The following is a 15,918-nucleotide window of genomic DNA, read 5'->3' on the forward strand; positions in this document are numbered from 1 at the left end:
CCCAGAATGTTTCCACCCTCGGTCCACCAACTTCTGACCGGGGCGCCTAGCCCGAATTGATTTTAATTTGCTTAAGACTTTATCTAAATATTAGCGCACACAACTTACGGTTCTGTGGATCTCTTCCGTCTACCACATGGATGTTTCCCTCCAATGACAGCTACCGGCTTCAATAGGCCACCGCAGATCCTGACATCCATAAAGCATCATCATTCATCATCCATCCAACATCCATACACTCACACGTACACACACACATACACAGCTTGCGGAGCGATTTAGTTGACTTTCTTGTTGAATTAGTAATGATGCCGAACCCATGGCAGCGTGTCACATGCGAAGGGGAGCTGACATACAACGTTGTTTGCCGTCAGCCCATTGCCGCACTGGACCCCTTCGTTGAAGCGCAATCGGAGGCGCGCAAGGAAAAGTTTTTGGATTTGCCTGTCACGTACCCGGGACCCGCTCCAAAGTAACAGACGCACAGGCAATTCCCATCCTTCCCGGCTGACGGGTGCGTGTCACCGGGAAAGTCTGGCGCAACGTTGCGGTGGCACGCGTGATTTGCAAGGTGTTTGACTGCAAATTAGCGACAATGCACAATTTCCTGCGGACAAATGCTTATGTACACGATAAAAGCGCCTAAGGTAGTAGCAAGCGATAGTTCGACGTTAATATTGATGAGTTTGCTAGAATGAAGTTTGCGAGCAATTCAACTCTCCAAACTCTTATGCTTCACACATATACACCTATACAAAGGGATGAGCTACCCGGGGGCGAAGGGAAAGGGAAAATCGGTGGCTCTGTCGGAGGAATCGCTAGTTGAAAAGCGCATGAAACAACGGTTTGCTCTATTGCTAAGGGAAGTGTGCATCGAGTCGTCTCTTTGGCATGTATATATGGGTTTTAGAAGTGTTCTTCCCTAAATGTCAGACACGTGACACTTCGCTGTCTATGATAGCGATTGTATTTTTGTTTAGTTTAAATTATCAAAGTACAGTCGTTTGTGACCACGCGGGCCCGATTCTTCCACGCTTGATTTATATCTAATGTATCTCTGCTTTGTGTGTCATTCTTTATCAATTGGGTCGACGTTGTGTTCGGGGTTGATGCTCACCAAATGATGATCAAGTTTGAGTTGTCGCATTGAAAAATGCCTCGCAGCGCCACGCTGTTTGAAGTTTAAGATTCGAGCAAGGTAAAGGGAAGGACTGCGTGAGCTCTCTCACGAACTCCATTGGAAACTGGTTAGAGTTTGAATTTCTTCATAGAACGGGGAGGGATTGTTTAATCATAATGTCTCATGCTAGGAACAGTTTCTAGATGAGTTGTGTGATTCCGATTTAACCCAGCAAAATAAAAAAGTCCTAATCCTATATCTTCGGCGTGATTGGGAGCAGAGATGGGAGATGTGAGTCTACTACCACTAGACGTTGCACTACAGTATGCCACACAAACGGATGATCGTTGGAATGATTGAGTTCGGCCAATCCTTAGATGATGAGTTTCGACCGATCGAAAAGCGTGCCGCCGTGTAGCAGTGCGCATAATGGAGACAATACCCAGGGAAGGATGGGCAGTAGCGTCAGTGTCACCACTCTCCAGACTGATGATTTTGGGGCGTTTCGGTGTAAGGACGTAGAACCGGAACGCGATGTCGAGCTGGCAACCTGCATCTCCTCCGAGTGAATGTCGGACGATATTCGTTGCGTGTAGAACTGGAAGATGTCGCTTACCTTTTGGGGAGAGGAAAAGTGCGTTTGATGATGGTCATTGCCAGAGAATATCGTTTAACGCTGTTAGTCTTACCTCGTTCCAGCCATAACGATTTTTCGCCTGCACGATGGCTTCGTACACGGAGCTGTGCTGTAGGCCACGCAACGTAAACGCCATGACGTGTGTCAACGGCTCTGATGGGGGTCGTGGTGCAGGCGTTAGAATGACATCGTGCCATCGACCTGGCTGTTGGAAAGTTTCATTCATCTGTGCGACGTGAAGGGCAAACGTGGACGGATGTTGATGTAGAAGCGCAAGCGGTAAAAAGATCAACAATTTTAGAAATACGAAATCAATCCCCATGTATTGGAACCACTCCAAGGCCGGCCGGTATGGATACGGGCCGACACACTTACCATCAGCTTCCGGTAGAGCAGTCGAACCTCCTGCAGTGGTGGATAGCTTTCCACTTTCCAGGTCAAATTAAAACTGTCCGTCGAGCGGCTCCACGGTGGCGACAGGAAATCAGCTGGCCCTGGCCGTCCTGATACTTCCATGTACTTCTTCGACCGTCCCAGTGAGTTGTCCGCAACGCAGCTATCAAACGAGAACAAAAAATGAACGGATGTTGAGACCAGCATGACAAGACAAGAACGGAGAACGGTTTGATCCCAGCTAGAAGAATGAGCTACAATTGATGGGCATAAAGGAGGTCGAAGCTTTGGAGTTTTTTGTATCATACATGCATCTATAAATAACTCAAACGAAATGTTGCGCTATACAAAGGTGTTAGCAAATTTTGCACCCAAAGTCCCTATAGTTGTGGCCCAATTTCGAACCATTGATCCATTATAGGATGCACATGAGTTAATTTCAGTTTCATTCCTGTTTCTTCATCACTGCTCTAGTGTGCGGGGTAGTTGTATCAATCTATCTACATTCCGGATTAAAGTTCACTTCCATGGAGAAAATAAAACAAAAATAGTGTGTCTTTGTACACTAACCTGTAGTTGCCAAAGTCTTCCTGCTGCACATGGCGAATAGTGAGCGTGTGGCGATTTCCTCTGGACGACATCGTACGCCGATCGGTTGGCTGCAGCGGAAATGAGTTTTGATTCCACGAGACCTGCATTGGAGAGTATACAAAAAGCATAGAAAGTCAAGAGATGCGCAGAGATGAGAGTTAGCAGTTGCCATTACATAAAAAAAGCTCGATGTCCTTTCCCTGTGGCAGGACGATGAAATCGGGTCAAAATGATATTCGCTCTTAAGGGAATAGCTGAACCACGAAATGTAAGGTTTTGGGATCAAACAAGTAGAGAGAGTCAAGAGAGAGAGACAAGAGAGACAAGAATCGTTCGTTTGAACTTTTACTATTCTTGTTTTCGCTTCCGTTGTATGGTATTAGAATGCTGTCAACGGGTGTTCTACAAGGCTTTTTTTTCTCCCATCTCTATTGAGTTGGGCCAGGACATGCTATTAGTGATTCGTATAGTACGACATATGAGTTTAGCTGACCCGTAGCAATCTCCGTGCACATGCAGCAAGATCGGATTGTGGCCAATGAATGGTTTTCTGGGACGTCCTTTCAAAACACTCGGGCCAAGTGCAAGTCTGAGCCGGTTTGCATGGTTTGATCACACATCGTTCTGCCTGAGGTTGACTATTATTGCTTTGAAGGGCCAGCTTTCTTCGTGTTTCGCTTGTCCCAGTTTCCTGGCACCGATGCGCGATGGACCAACGATTGACAATTGAATAAAGTTGGTCCGTTCCAGCGTTACGGTGAATTTGTAAAAGCAAAGCAAAAAAGTGGTCGAAACTTGCCGGTATGTGTCTCCACGAGTGCGGGCGTGCAAGAATAAGGCAGTTGGATGGAAAAGCAAATATCCCCCCCTTCGCCTCGATTGTGACTGTACCGGTTGAGCGTCAACGAGCATTGGTATTACACAGAATTGCACCAACAAAAGCCATCACGAGGCGGAAGTGGATGAGAAAACTGGTCATTGTACCGAGTAATAACAGTGAAATTTTATAACTTCGAATAACTCAATTTATTTAGCTTAATTGATTGTAAAGAAAATATGTCTGGTTTGCCGCTTGGGTAGCAGAACCGTAATCGTTTTTGGGTTGGCCATGAGTGGTTGGTTTGTGGTTCTTTTTTTGTGCCAGTTTGTCCTTACGACCTCTCTTGTCGCATCCTTTGGGGATAGCAATCGGATTTTTTGTTAATAATCACTGGCTGGAGAAAAAAGTAGCCTAGGAACTATGCTAACCATTACAAATGACTCTGGTGGCCATGTTTGTTTTGCACTTGAAATTATTATGAAAGAAACCAGTGACAAACATTAATTGCTATATAAGTTGATACTTTATGTTTTATACTATAGTTCACTTCATAAGATGTTACAATATTTATGGTAGTTTTCAGTGTGAAATAGTGTTTTGAAATAAAACTTAAAAACATTTTCATAATTTATTACAAAACCAACACATTTAACACTGAAAATCGTTCCAGTTTTACGTATAGGACCTGGAAACAACCATACGTATCTATATTTGGCACAATCTATCGGCCCGATGCAGTGGTTAGGTCTGGTACAAAATTTCCGGAATGGACCAAAATAACCGACGTCGATTGTGGCGCAAACACATATCGACGACGGGATGCGGTTCACCACAATCGAGAATCCCGTTTAATCACCGGAAGTACGCTTCTCAGGGAATATGTTCGGGTGGCTGTTCGTCGGTACGAATTTCATTGTCCTTGCGTTCATAAGCAACATACGCGATGGAATGTTTAAAATTTGTATAGAAAATGCCTCTGTTTCAAAATAGTTACCTTGCTTTAAAATAGTTTATGAAATTTATAGAACGCAATTCCATCAGTAGGATGAACAAAGAGCTTTATTGTCCTATTATACATCAGTACTAGCATTGTACATCTAGTTCAATAGAAATATTGCTTAAACTAATAATGATCATTTTGTTGAGTTGCCAATTCATAAATATGATCAACAAAAGTAAAAAATAGCAATGCTTGTGTAAATTATATAGATATATATTTTGGAAATACGGTCGTACAATAAGAAACAAATAAAAGCAACCACGCTTCCCATGATCAAATTACAATAGAAGATAAAAAAAAACTCTGCAAAACGCCCTACACCCTGCGGAATGTTACTCCAACACCCGTCCACTGATCGCACAACGTATTGTGCATGGTTCTGTGGGAAAATTGGCCGAAAATGTAAACGAGCCACAAACGAATTTTCACCTGCAAGGTGGCACTTTGACGCTTCGGAATCGTGTTTCGTGCTGTTAAAAAGCTAAACCAATGCCGGGGCGATAGATGACCGACTCTGTTCACGAAACCACAAAATCCAAACTTCAACAAGTTACATGTGCCATGACCTCCTGGGGCTGTGCGTCCTGTGGGTCCCCATTTTCAATTGGCTGGAAAATAGTCAATCTGACGCTAACGATCGGTAATGTGTTGTCGATGTACGCAGGTCTATTTTCACAGCGAATGTGACAGTACACCACTGACCGTACATGCTACGACATCGCAGCTGAATTCCTCTGTTTGTGATATTTGGTTAAATTGGAACGCAAGAGTGCTGTCGTGCAACTCGGTACAACCAATAAACGCAACGTTAATACCCAAAGCGTTCAATCTATTGTTAGAGGGGTGAGTTTGCTAGAATTTGGTATTTGCAGTGCTCATTCTACGAACTGCATTTAGAGTGCACACCCTTACTAAATTGATATTTTTTTATTAGCTTTTACACAAAATTGTTCTGCGAAACGGGAGCCATGGATAATTAGGCATTCGGATGGCTGATTGGCAGAAACAATAGAAAGCATAACTTTTCCATACATTTTGATTGCCTTGCGTCAGTAGAAGAAGGTGAGATTAACTGTAGTATACACATTTGAATCATATTCGATATCCGCACACCGTGCATTGTTTTCAGGTCGTACGGATTACTTGTACATTATATTTATGTTTTCTTGCAATTACCCAACATTAAAGCCAAAAGTTAAGTGCTTTTTTGAACCTGGATTAAATGGGTTAATTGATCTATGACAGTGGCGTGGCGATGCTTATCCAAGCGTTGCACAATACATTGTAGTATGAGGTTAATTAAAACTATATTCACGCCATTATCAATTCCACCAGTCCTTCCTTACCGGAGTGAAGTGAATTGTTAATGCCTTGCTAATCCTTTAATCGGTATGTTTTAAATGTTTTAACCTGGTGCGAGTGTGCTGACACGTTGGCGTAGCACCGCTTCCTGCACCGAAATGCGCTTCTGTGTCCCAAAATATCGAACGGTATTAAAGTTTTCTCTTGCATTACTCACTCATAGGCGCTCATAGGCGCTTCCGCGTCTAGCCATTGCCGATGAAATGGTGGTACATGAAATGGTAGAGCTTAGTCGACTGTTTGGTTCCTACGGTATTCTGCTCCCAGCTCCCGTTTGCCGTTCGTGTAAACAAATCGTGTACGCGCAAAGGGTTATGTTAGCGCAAACATACGTCTCCACAGGGCAGAGTGCGTTCGGTGGATGAGCTAATCCTCTGCCAAAACAAATTGGAATTTACGTATTACGTGCGCTGCAATTTGCTCTTCGCTTCATGGAAAAGCTATCTCTCACACAGCCACGAAGACTTTTTTGACTTTTTATATTACGTTGTTGTTGTTTTCGTTAGTCACCTTGGGCCGTTACACATCACCGTGCCGTCCGGAAGCACGTGTGTTTTGCCAATGTCTAAATACCACCATGGTACGATCGGATTGGCAAGGGGATTTTGCACAAGCGACGACGGATCAACGGCTGTTGACGAAAATTTGTTTTTAACCCCAAACCAACAACCAGCGCAGAACATCATCATTCAGTGCGATTTAGCTTTCGCATGGGGAGAGAATGAATCGCGGTGTGTGTGTGTGTGTGTTCTTGTACGGGATACATCTTCAAACGGGAGCGATAAAGGGCCAGCCGAATGTTCAGTTGGGCCGAGTGTTGGTGTGCACGTACTAACGATTGCTTTGAATTGATTTTCATAATCCTCAGCTAGTAAGTTGAGGTTAACAGAAGGCGCCTTGTGCTCGTACGTGTGTGTGTGTGTGTGTGGGAAACTCTTTCGGTGCTATTTATTGTACGTGGGGTTCCTACTTAGCCACTTAGCTAGAAACGATTCGGTAACGACAAACAATTACTTGAACCATCCACAGGAGAACCGTCGGATTAATTGATGTAACGGATTAAGGAAAGCAAATCGAACTCGGTGATTCGGCGGCAGTGCGCCGAGCAGGACGGGAACTGGGGCCACTTATTTTCATTTCTTCTACTCTCGCGCCTATACCCCTATTTTTAGACAGTGAAACATCCTCCACAGTAGATCCCACTTTACCGTCATGCTATGGATTTGTGGAGCCATGTACCTAGTCTCGATGATTCGGTCACCGATTCGGCCCCTTTCGGTTGGTCTTCGAGAGCGAAAGGTTTAACCCCTTTTCAGCAAAGCCACCACTAACAACCGAACGGATTGGAAGCAAATCCCGAACAGCGATGGAAGGCGATTATACGATTGTGGTTTCTGTGGCTGGAAACGGACGTCTGTCCTCGCTACTAGTGGACCCCGATTCCTTTTCCGACTTTCGCAACATTTGTGCCTCGTGCCCTCCCGTTCGTCCATGACAAACAAATAGGATTATCCCTTTTTACCCGAACCGAAGGATACCGGACAGCTACCCATCGCGGTCCGGAGCCTCACGGTCGTTGGTGGTCGTTTTTCCTCGCACGGTATACGGATTCGGTCACAGGTCGAGGAATGGCTCGGTTTTATGGAAGATTGTCTATGGTCATTGCCGCGAGGGACAAACGAGAAGAAAAAATAGCTTTCATTGTTTGCGAAGGATGTTTTCGTTGAAGGAAGAGATTTACATCTTCTAGGCGGATTCCCTTTTTTCTCCTTGTCCTTTTCCGACCGTAGACCCTTTTTCCCGGTACGCATTTCGCAACGGTCAGCCGGCAGCGGATCCCACCACGCAGACACTCCGCTTTAGAGGACTTTAAAAACAAATGATGAATGTGACAATATTTTCGTTTGGCACATGCCGGCACGGATGTTTAACTGCGACAAATCGGATTACCTGACGGATAAGAACAGTAATGAGAAAATGGACCTTGTTTTGTGAGGATGATCATTTGTAATTTAGGTGTGCCTACGCGACTGAAATGTATCGTTTTAATGCAATACACCAAGTGAGTTTAACAATGTTCCAGTGATGCGTTCCAGTAAACATTCGAAATTATTTCAACGAATGAAAATTGGTCAATGGAATATTTTGCGTAAATCATCAATGAAAAATTATCTTTTGTCAACTCGGGATAAGACCATTTTGTATGGAACACTATGACGGATCTTCTGCTTGATCTTTTCAAGCTGCTGCTCCTTGCTAAAGAGAAACGGTGCGATTGAGATTTGATTCCAGACCAGTTGTTGTGTGATAGACCTGAACCGACTCAGTGACTAATCATAGTACCAATCACCATACCAATTAGCAGTTCGAACGCAGCAGTCTGGCTGTTGGAATGCGGTTATCTTTTCGATTGGCAACAGCGTGGAAAGGCAACTTTGAGTCGTTGTTTGTTACGATTATTAAATTTCTTATTGATGGAAGAACACTCTCATTGCCGTCACGAACTTATTGCATATTTTCTGTGTCCACCTGAGTGTAATACCTTACGGTAAGAGCGTAAGGTGTAAGTGTAGTTGTTGATAGGACCGTTTATAGGATTGGTACAACCGTTACGTCCCTTCCGTCCCCTCTGCTAGAGCCATCTGATTGGGCAAGTTGCTTGAATTATTGTTACACAAGATAGCAACAACGCCGCCGACTTTACGTGGCACCTAAAACCGAAAACAACGCCATGAAGTCGTTTCACTCTTGACACGTTGATTGATCATAAACCAAATGAAAACAACCCACAAAACGACGCCATCCGACAATGGCTTCCTTTTGGCCGCCGGTTCTGCCTTCTCACAGCGCTCGCTATAGCAACATGGTGGTGGGGGTGATGGTGTACTATAAACGTTAAATTTAACGTGCCAACAGGCGAAATGCAATAAACACGAGCCGCGGAAGGAAGAATGGAAAAGTTGCTTTCGATGCGACACGGTGGTGGAATGTGAAAATTTGCCTGAAACAAAAAAAAAATAAAAATAAGGAAAGGTGTGCCAGGATGATGGTATTGGTGCTGATTGTAACTTATTGTTTATTGGAAAAATGCGGGCCAACGCGTGTAAAATAGCACACGAGCAACAGAAAAAAGAACACACATACAGTCGCATTGTTGTCGCAGTGTTTAGTGTGACCTGAGTAAACATTTTCATACCACCGAAAAGGTATGCAAATGTATGGCAGAATAAGTTGTCGGTGCTTATATTAATATACAACTCGATATGGAGCCCGACGATATATGGCTCGGTGATGAAATGCTGTTGAAAGGGACAAATAACAGGCTATAAGTGAAGATTTTCAGTTTGCTTAACACACCAGTGGGCGTATGGCAAGGTGGTGAAGGGCACGCCTGAAGTTAATGCAACGCCACCATATTATGATCGGCGTTGTAGCTTTGGGAAAATGAATTCATTTCGCTTTTCCCCGCGCCCTGCCACGAGTGGCCCGTTTGATGCTCAAAACATATGATAGCATTTCGTTTCCTTAAGGTGTATTATCCGACCACGTGCGATGAAAATGTGGATTCATGAATATAAACGATCTCCCTTTTCGACGAAATGTCCCCGAAGGTGTGGAGGAGTGCTTGTCCGCGTGTGTGTTTATACTGTGTTTATGCTCCGTGGAATTGTCCCTTGGCTTTTAGTCCAATTCTCAAGCATCTCCAACACTGAAGCAGACGGCGGAATGAAGCGAAAGGTCGACCGGTAGGGAAAAAGGTAATTCATAGGAGTGCGGTATAAAGCTTAGTGAAATTGGGACCAAGTTTTCATGCATGCATACGACTCTCCCGGCTCTCGAATCAACATTTATGCTAGTGAGCACACACTCCTCCGATGTCACCAGCACCAAAGGGCTGTACGGAGAGTGCTGATTTCCAGCAGGATACCAGTTCATAAATAGTTGATGAAGCGATTGCCAGTGATTACCGTTGTTAGGTGTCAATGAGATTATCCGTCGACGATGATCTCATCTCGAGTCCGCTGGTCCGTAAAGGGTAGTGCAGACATATTTCTTTTAAGATGCTCATTCCGCAAAATAAAATGGCAACAACCAAGGTGTCTGGGAATGGCCGTACGATGGAAGGTGCATGAACATGAATCTTTGAGTGGTAGTAACAGCAGTAGTTACTGTCATCTCTAATGATAAGAGAGAAAATGACAATTTGTACACGATTTTTTTTTGTGATTCGAGAGATTTAAGAAGACTTTGTATTGCTTATTTGACATCCCATAGCATGCGAATTAGGATATGGCAGAATTTCTTCGAGTTGTGTCGTGATTTTTATAGTAGGCCATTTTTCCTGAGCAACCGCTCATAAGCTCTCTTTTGGATGCGCTATTTCTTGAAGCGTTTCTGGGTCACAGGTTAGAATCTGGATGGAAACTATCCCACTTATAACTGAACCAATGTTCAGTTTCATCGTCCAGCTCGAGAAACCGGTTGAAATCCGTTCCCATCACACTCGACTGTGGACGGCGGACGCTTTCATCTTGCTCAATCTACTGATGCACTTGAGAAAAGTAAGCAGATTGATTTAAAATTGTGATTACACTGTGCACTATAAATTATCCACTCAGGTCAATCCCGGATGCACTGAATTAGGAAGGTTTCAGCTCTGTGCCATTAGCGGGGTATCGGTGTACGGTGTGATGCTAGCAAGGAATCAAGGATCGCGATGAATTATTTATCACTTTGCCAAGTTGAAGCAATGGGTAGGGTGATCAGTGCATCGACGAGGTGAAAACACAGTGGAGGTGAGGCCGATTTCCTTTCGCGAGAATGTTGGCACTTTCTTAGATTAGATTTCACAACACCAGTCGACTCCTTTCCGGGCACCACGGGGGATTCATGGCTCGCAACACTCTGCAGCCGATTGAATTCGAAATCGATCCATAAATTTACGGGTTCGTGCGCGTTTGAGCGTGGTGTAGTAAAATCTAGCACTGTAGCTGTTCGTCTACACGAGTTTAGTGTCGATTCGCCCCTGCCATCAACACCATTTGGAATTGGTTAGAAGTTGTAAAATTTTATTCCAGATCCTTCACCCACAACTCTGTGGGGATACAAACGTGCCTGAGTTAGCGCTGGGTACGCCAGAGAAAGGAATGTGTGGCAATGGTGGGCATATGGTGGATTGTCAGATATTATCTTCTCACCGAGTAGCGAGTCAACCGGTGGGTCAAATTATTAGCCCACCCTATCTGATTTGACGTTGCGGCGCACGGGCTTTCGCGTACGGGCCGCTACTGACCTTTGTGCAGCGTGACGAGTTATTACCCACCACCAGAACGGTGCGCTCAGGTGCGTTGGACATTCTGTGGTGTGGTTTCGTATTCCGTCGTCAGGTCCGTGCCCGACCGGACCGAGCAGTTAGTTTTTGCACTCGCTAGTTCCGCCGCGTAGAGTGCATTATTCTGTTCAGTTGCGATGAGCACGGTTTTCATCCGACTAACGGTGGCGTGATTGTTGCCCGCCACCAGCGAGAAAGTTTATTAAAACCGTCGGATAATTTGCTGCCAGAGCGACCCGGTACCAGGTAAATGAAACAACAGAATGTACGACACAGAGGCAATATTGGGTCGATTAGAGGTGCGCAGCTTTATTAAAACTCTGTTTATAGCCTCCCGCTCTGAAACGCACACGTATTCCCGAGACGAGGGCACTGAAAATACCTGCCAAACCATGAACTAGCTTCCGTACAGTTTTCCCCGAAAAATGTGTAATATCGTACCAATGCACAGCCGGTTTTGTTGTAGCATTCAAGTACACCACACAAAACTAGCACCCGCTTCAGAATCATTTATCATTTGCAACACAGTGAGAAGGATGGTTGTCTCTACGGTGGACGGGAAGTTTTGGTGCCTGTGTGAATGTCCTGCGGCTGGAGAAACGGCCCACCGAAGCCATTGCTTCGCATCTAAACCAAATGCACAAAAGAGAGACATCACACGGAGCGCGATAAACCAAAAATAACATCACAATTCAATGAGTGGGAAAATTGAATTTTTCCCTCGCCCATCCAGGAGCGCGATAGCCCACACTCAATCGCTCTTTCAACCCCCGGGGGGTTTAGACATTCCTTCGCTAGGGTTTTTTTACGCCTATTTGTTCGAATGTATACTGAAGAATCTTACCGTGTTCGTATATTCTACCACCACAAACGGATGCCGGGGTGGTTTGCGTTAAGTGTTAAGGTTTCTACATCTTCTTGGATAGAAGGGATGGAATTCGTTGGCCCAAAATACGAAAAGGGTGTCTGGGAAACTGGATGAAAAATTGTGAAGCGGACATCGATCGGAACCACGGACACGGGTTTTCATTTGCAATGGAATGTGCGCGATCCAACAATGGTGCTGTGTTTGTCGATTTTATCTCTGGTTTTCCCACTTTCGTATGTTATCTCCCGCTTTGGCTTCCGTTTGCACCCTCCCCGAGTGACGCGCGCAAAGACCACATTCCAAACTAATTCCTTAATATTTTCTACGTGCTCGGGATGCAGTAATAAGCTTCATCTTTGGTCGTTTCTTTACAGTTTTGTCCTTCGGCACGATTCTTTATTCCTTTCCGGACGAGGGTTTTGCCAAAGGAAAGCAAAAAAAAACATTTTCTTCCTTAACCTATTCGCTTTGGCAACCGAGTTTCTCGGCAAGTCGATGCTGGTAAACTTGTTTTTGCGACGCTTCTTTTATTATTATTGATTTGAAGTTTTATCACTTTTCACAGCTTCTCCTTCCGACTCGTTTCGTTGTCACTGGCAAGGGTTTTTTTTTGTTCATGATTGGCTATACAGTTTTTTCCTGCTGTAGAATCTTTCCCTGGGAGTTGGTTGCTTGCGTTCGTATATGTGTTTGTGTTTATGTGCTTTTCGTATTTTTTCCCACTTCGTGCGTTATTTGTTTGCCTCCTTTAACCGTGTCCGACTGGTATGTTTTCATTTCTCACCACCTCACTGGCAATCGAATTCTGAATTCCAAAATTTCTCACAACTTTTACTGGTTGTTGCAGCGATTTTGATCGGTCACGGTGGTCTCTATTATCGTAATTTTTGTTCGATTGAATTTAGTGTTTCATTCGTTCCCCTCGACTTAATCATCACCGTCATCATCGGTTGTGGGGAACGCCATACCGGATTGACGGTCTAACAACGGTCGGGGAATGAACAAAATGGTGACGATTGCGATGGAAGTGATAATGGTATTCGGTGTTCCATTTTTTTCTTTCGTGTTCGGTACCGTGTTCACCCGAACGATGCGGTAAATTTTACGACAGCGTGTCAGAATTTCTATCGTGAGTCCGCATTGCTCCAAAGGTGATAAGCTTCATAAGCACATTCTAAATGGCGAAGGTTTTTTTTTTATTTTCATTTGCATTGCCGCCTACTACGAGGGATATTTATCATACGGGGTCGATATAAGGAAGTAGTGGAGGACCGGAGAATAAAATCAATTTTTTTATCTGAAAACGAAAGAGTTTGCAATGAGCGTTGTTTTTGTTAATGTTGTATAAATAGAAGAATAAATTACAACAAGTTAGCTTATTCACTTTCTGAGTTGAATGGTTTTATACCATTACTTTACCCTTACCAAAAGGATACGGGTAATGAAATGCTCATCAAAGACCATAACACAGCACCAAACAACGTCTTCCGCTCGTATCCAATTTGAGTGAATACCGTCACGCTAATGGCTATATTCACATCACCAACAGCAGCTACTGCAAACGTTCGACCAGTCAGTGGCAGTGTGTAACACATGATACACACTGGTTGAAGCAGAGACACCCACGGCTCAACGATGGCGGAACACATGTTTGCTTCCGTTGCTGTTCCTCGTAAGCCGCCCTATCGCACATCATTATCAGCAACTCATCAGCTGCAATAGCAACACTAGCGACCATACATACACGGCCCGCAGTGCTTGTCGCTCGAGCGAAAAGCTTCCTTCCTTCCGGCCTATCTGAGATTGAGCACATGCTGCGACTTCATAGCCGAGCCGATGATGAACCGAACAGTTCCACCTTCCTGCCACGCTAGATGGCTTACGATGAATTTTACGTGTTAGAAGCACGCTGACGTGCGGTAGCCATTGTGCGGTCATCTCTATTTGCAACGTCAGCGTAATGACATAGCCCCGCTCGCTCGAGCGCCTTGGTTTATTGGGGATTATGAAATTAATTTATACAAACAAAGCAAAAGTTTCTTGGTGCGAGCCAACGTTACTTTAATTCTTAATGGAACGGAATGTTCTGTATTGATGTAATATGCTTGGGAGAGGCAGCGGGCATAGGAAAAAAAGGAAAATATGTGGAATAAAAATAAAATTGCAAACTATGCCGCGAGGAGCGTTACTGTACCGGTTCGTTAGAACCGCTGTTGAGGCTACAGTAGCGTCAATATTACTCTACTATGAATTTTAATTACACTTTACTCTCCCGTCCAACAAACGTCACGAGGGGAGCTATCGTACATAAAAAGCAAGAGCAAGTGAAAGTTGTTCACTTTGTTCAAACGGCTGTATGCTGTAGAGGGAGTAGACCGTACCGCATTTTCCTGCAGCTAGTATTGAAGGACAAGTCGTTGCGATTGAAGTGGGCCTATGATTACATGCATGCTGCAGCCTCCTGTTGCACGCGGTTCGGCGGAAAGTACTTGTATATTGTGGCCTAACTTGTTATCACGCCTTTCCACGCATGGACTCTTCCAGCCAACCGTGCAGCTAGGTGATACGGGAGAGTCTCCCCACACAGCACTTGGGCCGAGGGCGCTCCAGTCAAGGGTGGAATTGATGACAATGATGCTTGGGCGTACATGAGGTACAGGAAACGAAAGAACCAATTAGAAAATTGAACCCACTCAGCAAAAATATGGACAGCGTACGGGTGCAAACACTTAGCAGCCACATAAGCCTATACCAAGCACACGCACACGCTGGCGCATCAGCAGCTGACTGTTGGCCGAGGAAATGTTTTTTTGTGCATCAATTAATTTGATGAAAAAAAAATGAGATCGTTCTGGTTGTGCTGCAATTTAGTGGGAAGCTAAAAGCACCATAAATTTGGTGGTGCACCATTAAATGAATTGAAAGGCATCGGAACGCCTGATCAATCTGTTTTTCTGCTGGCCGGGTTAGTATTTTTGATAGATTGAAGCTGGCAGTTTATGTTGATGCTGTGATGTGTGTGTGTTTTTTTTTGGTGGCCTTAGAATCTTTCTAGAAAACTTTTACGATCGATCATCAATGCTCGAGAGAGTGGATGAAAGATAGATCTCGGAAAGTTTTTCATTCAACCGAGTGCATTTATTTGTGTTCGGGCGAAATACTGATATTTACGCGTCGATCAGCTGTTCCTTCAGGACCAAACGTTGCTTTTCCAGCAGAGGCTTACATTTAGCTTCCGATGGTCCATTGTTGTCGGGAGGATATTTAAAATGTTTGACAATTTGCAATAGTTTAGCTGGTTATATTGTGTATTCGATTTGTTAATAGTGAACAATGATGAAGCAAACATAAGATTTTGATCGCGTGTATCATAAAATGATTTCTCGATTTAAATATATGAAAATGTTCACAAATAAGTACCACATATTTAGAGCATGCAATATTCAATGTCATATAGGAATGACTATTTTCAAATGTGTAATTTCTTGTAAGAACGGCCACACCGTATGTATTATTTCTATGGAGTATGTATTATTAAAAAAAAACACTTTTCCAGCAGGATTAATACCAATAAATCTAGAAGCAGCTTTTCAAGCGCATGCAGATTTGATTTTGCTAATGGATGGTACCAGCTGGTCTCCGAATCGCTATAGCCCGAAGTCGTTTCAAGTGCAACGTCAACAATTTTGACATGCAAAGGCTTTTGGTCCAGCAACCACTTATCCGGAAATCCACATTTAGGATCAGGACTATAACTTGAACTTGTGCTTGTAGCAAAGAAATTAAAATTCAATT

At 44.1% G+C, this 15,918-nt stretch overlaps 1 protein-coding gene across 1 annotated transcript in view; it reads right to left on the minus strand.

The window, feature by feature from the left end:
* Positions 1–1,493: 1,493 nt before the first annotated feature.
* The window catches only part of LOC128718065 (hemicentin-1), an 89,275-nt gene continuing 74,850 nt past the window's right edge, over positions 1,494–15,918 (minus strand). The window contains exons 7-10 of the mRNA XM_053811738.1: positions 2,721–2,842; positions 2,133–2,313; positions 1,810–1,983; positions 1,494–1,736 (exon numbers count right to left, since the gene is read on the minus strand). Of these exons, the coding sequence (XP_053667713.1) occupies positions 1,494–1,736; positions 1,810–1,983; positions 2,133–2,313; positions 2,721–2,842 (720 nt within the window). The remainder of the gene's footprint in view (positions 1,737–1,809; positions 1,984–2,132; positions 2,314–2,720; positions 2,843–15,918) is intronic.

The sequence above is a fragment of the Anopheles marshallii genome, chromosome 2 (genome assembly GCF_943734725.1).
Source record: "Anopheles marshallii chromosome 2, idAnoMarsDA_429_01, whole genome shotgun sequence".
Classification (NCBI taxonomy): domain Eukaryota; kingdom Metazoa; phylum Arthropoda; class Insecta; order Diptera; family Culicidae; genus Anopheles; species Anopheles marshallii.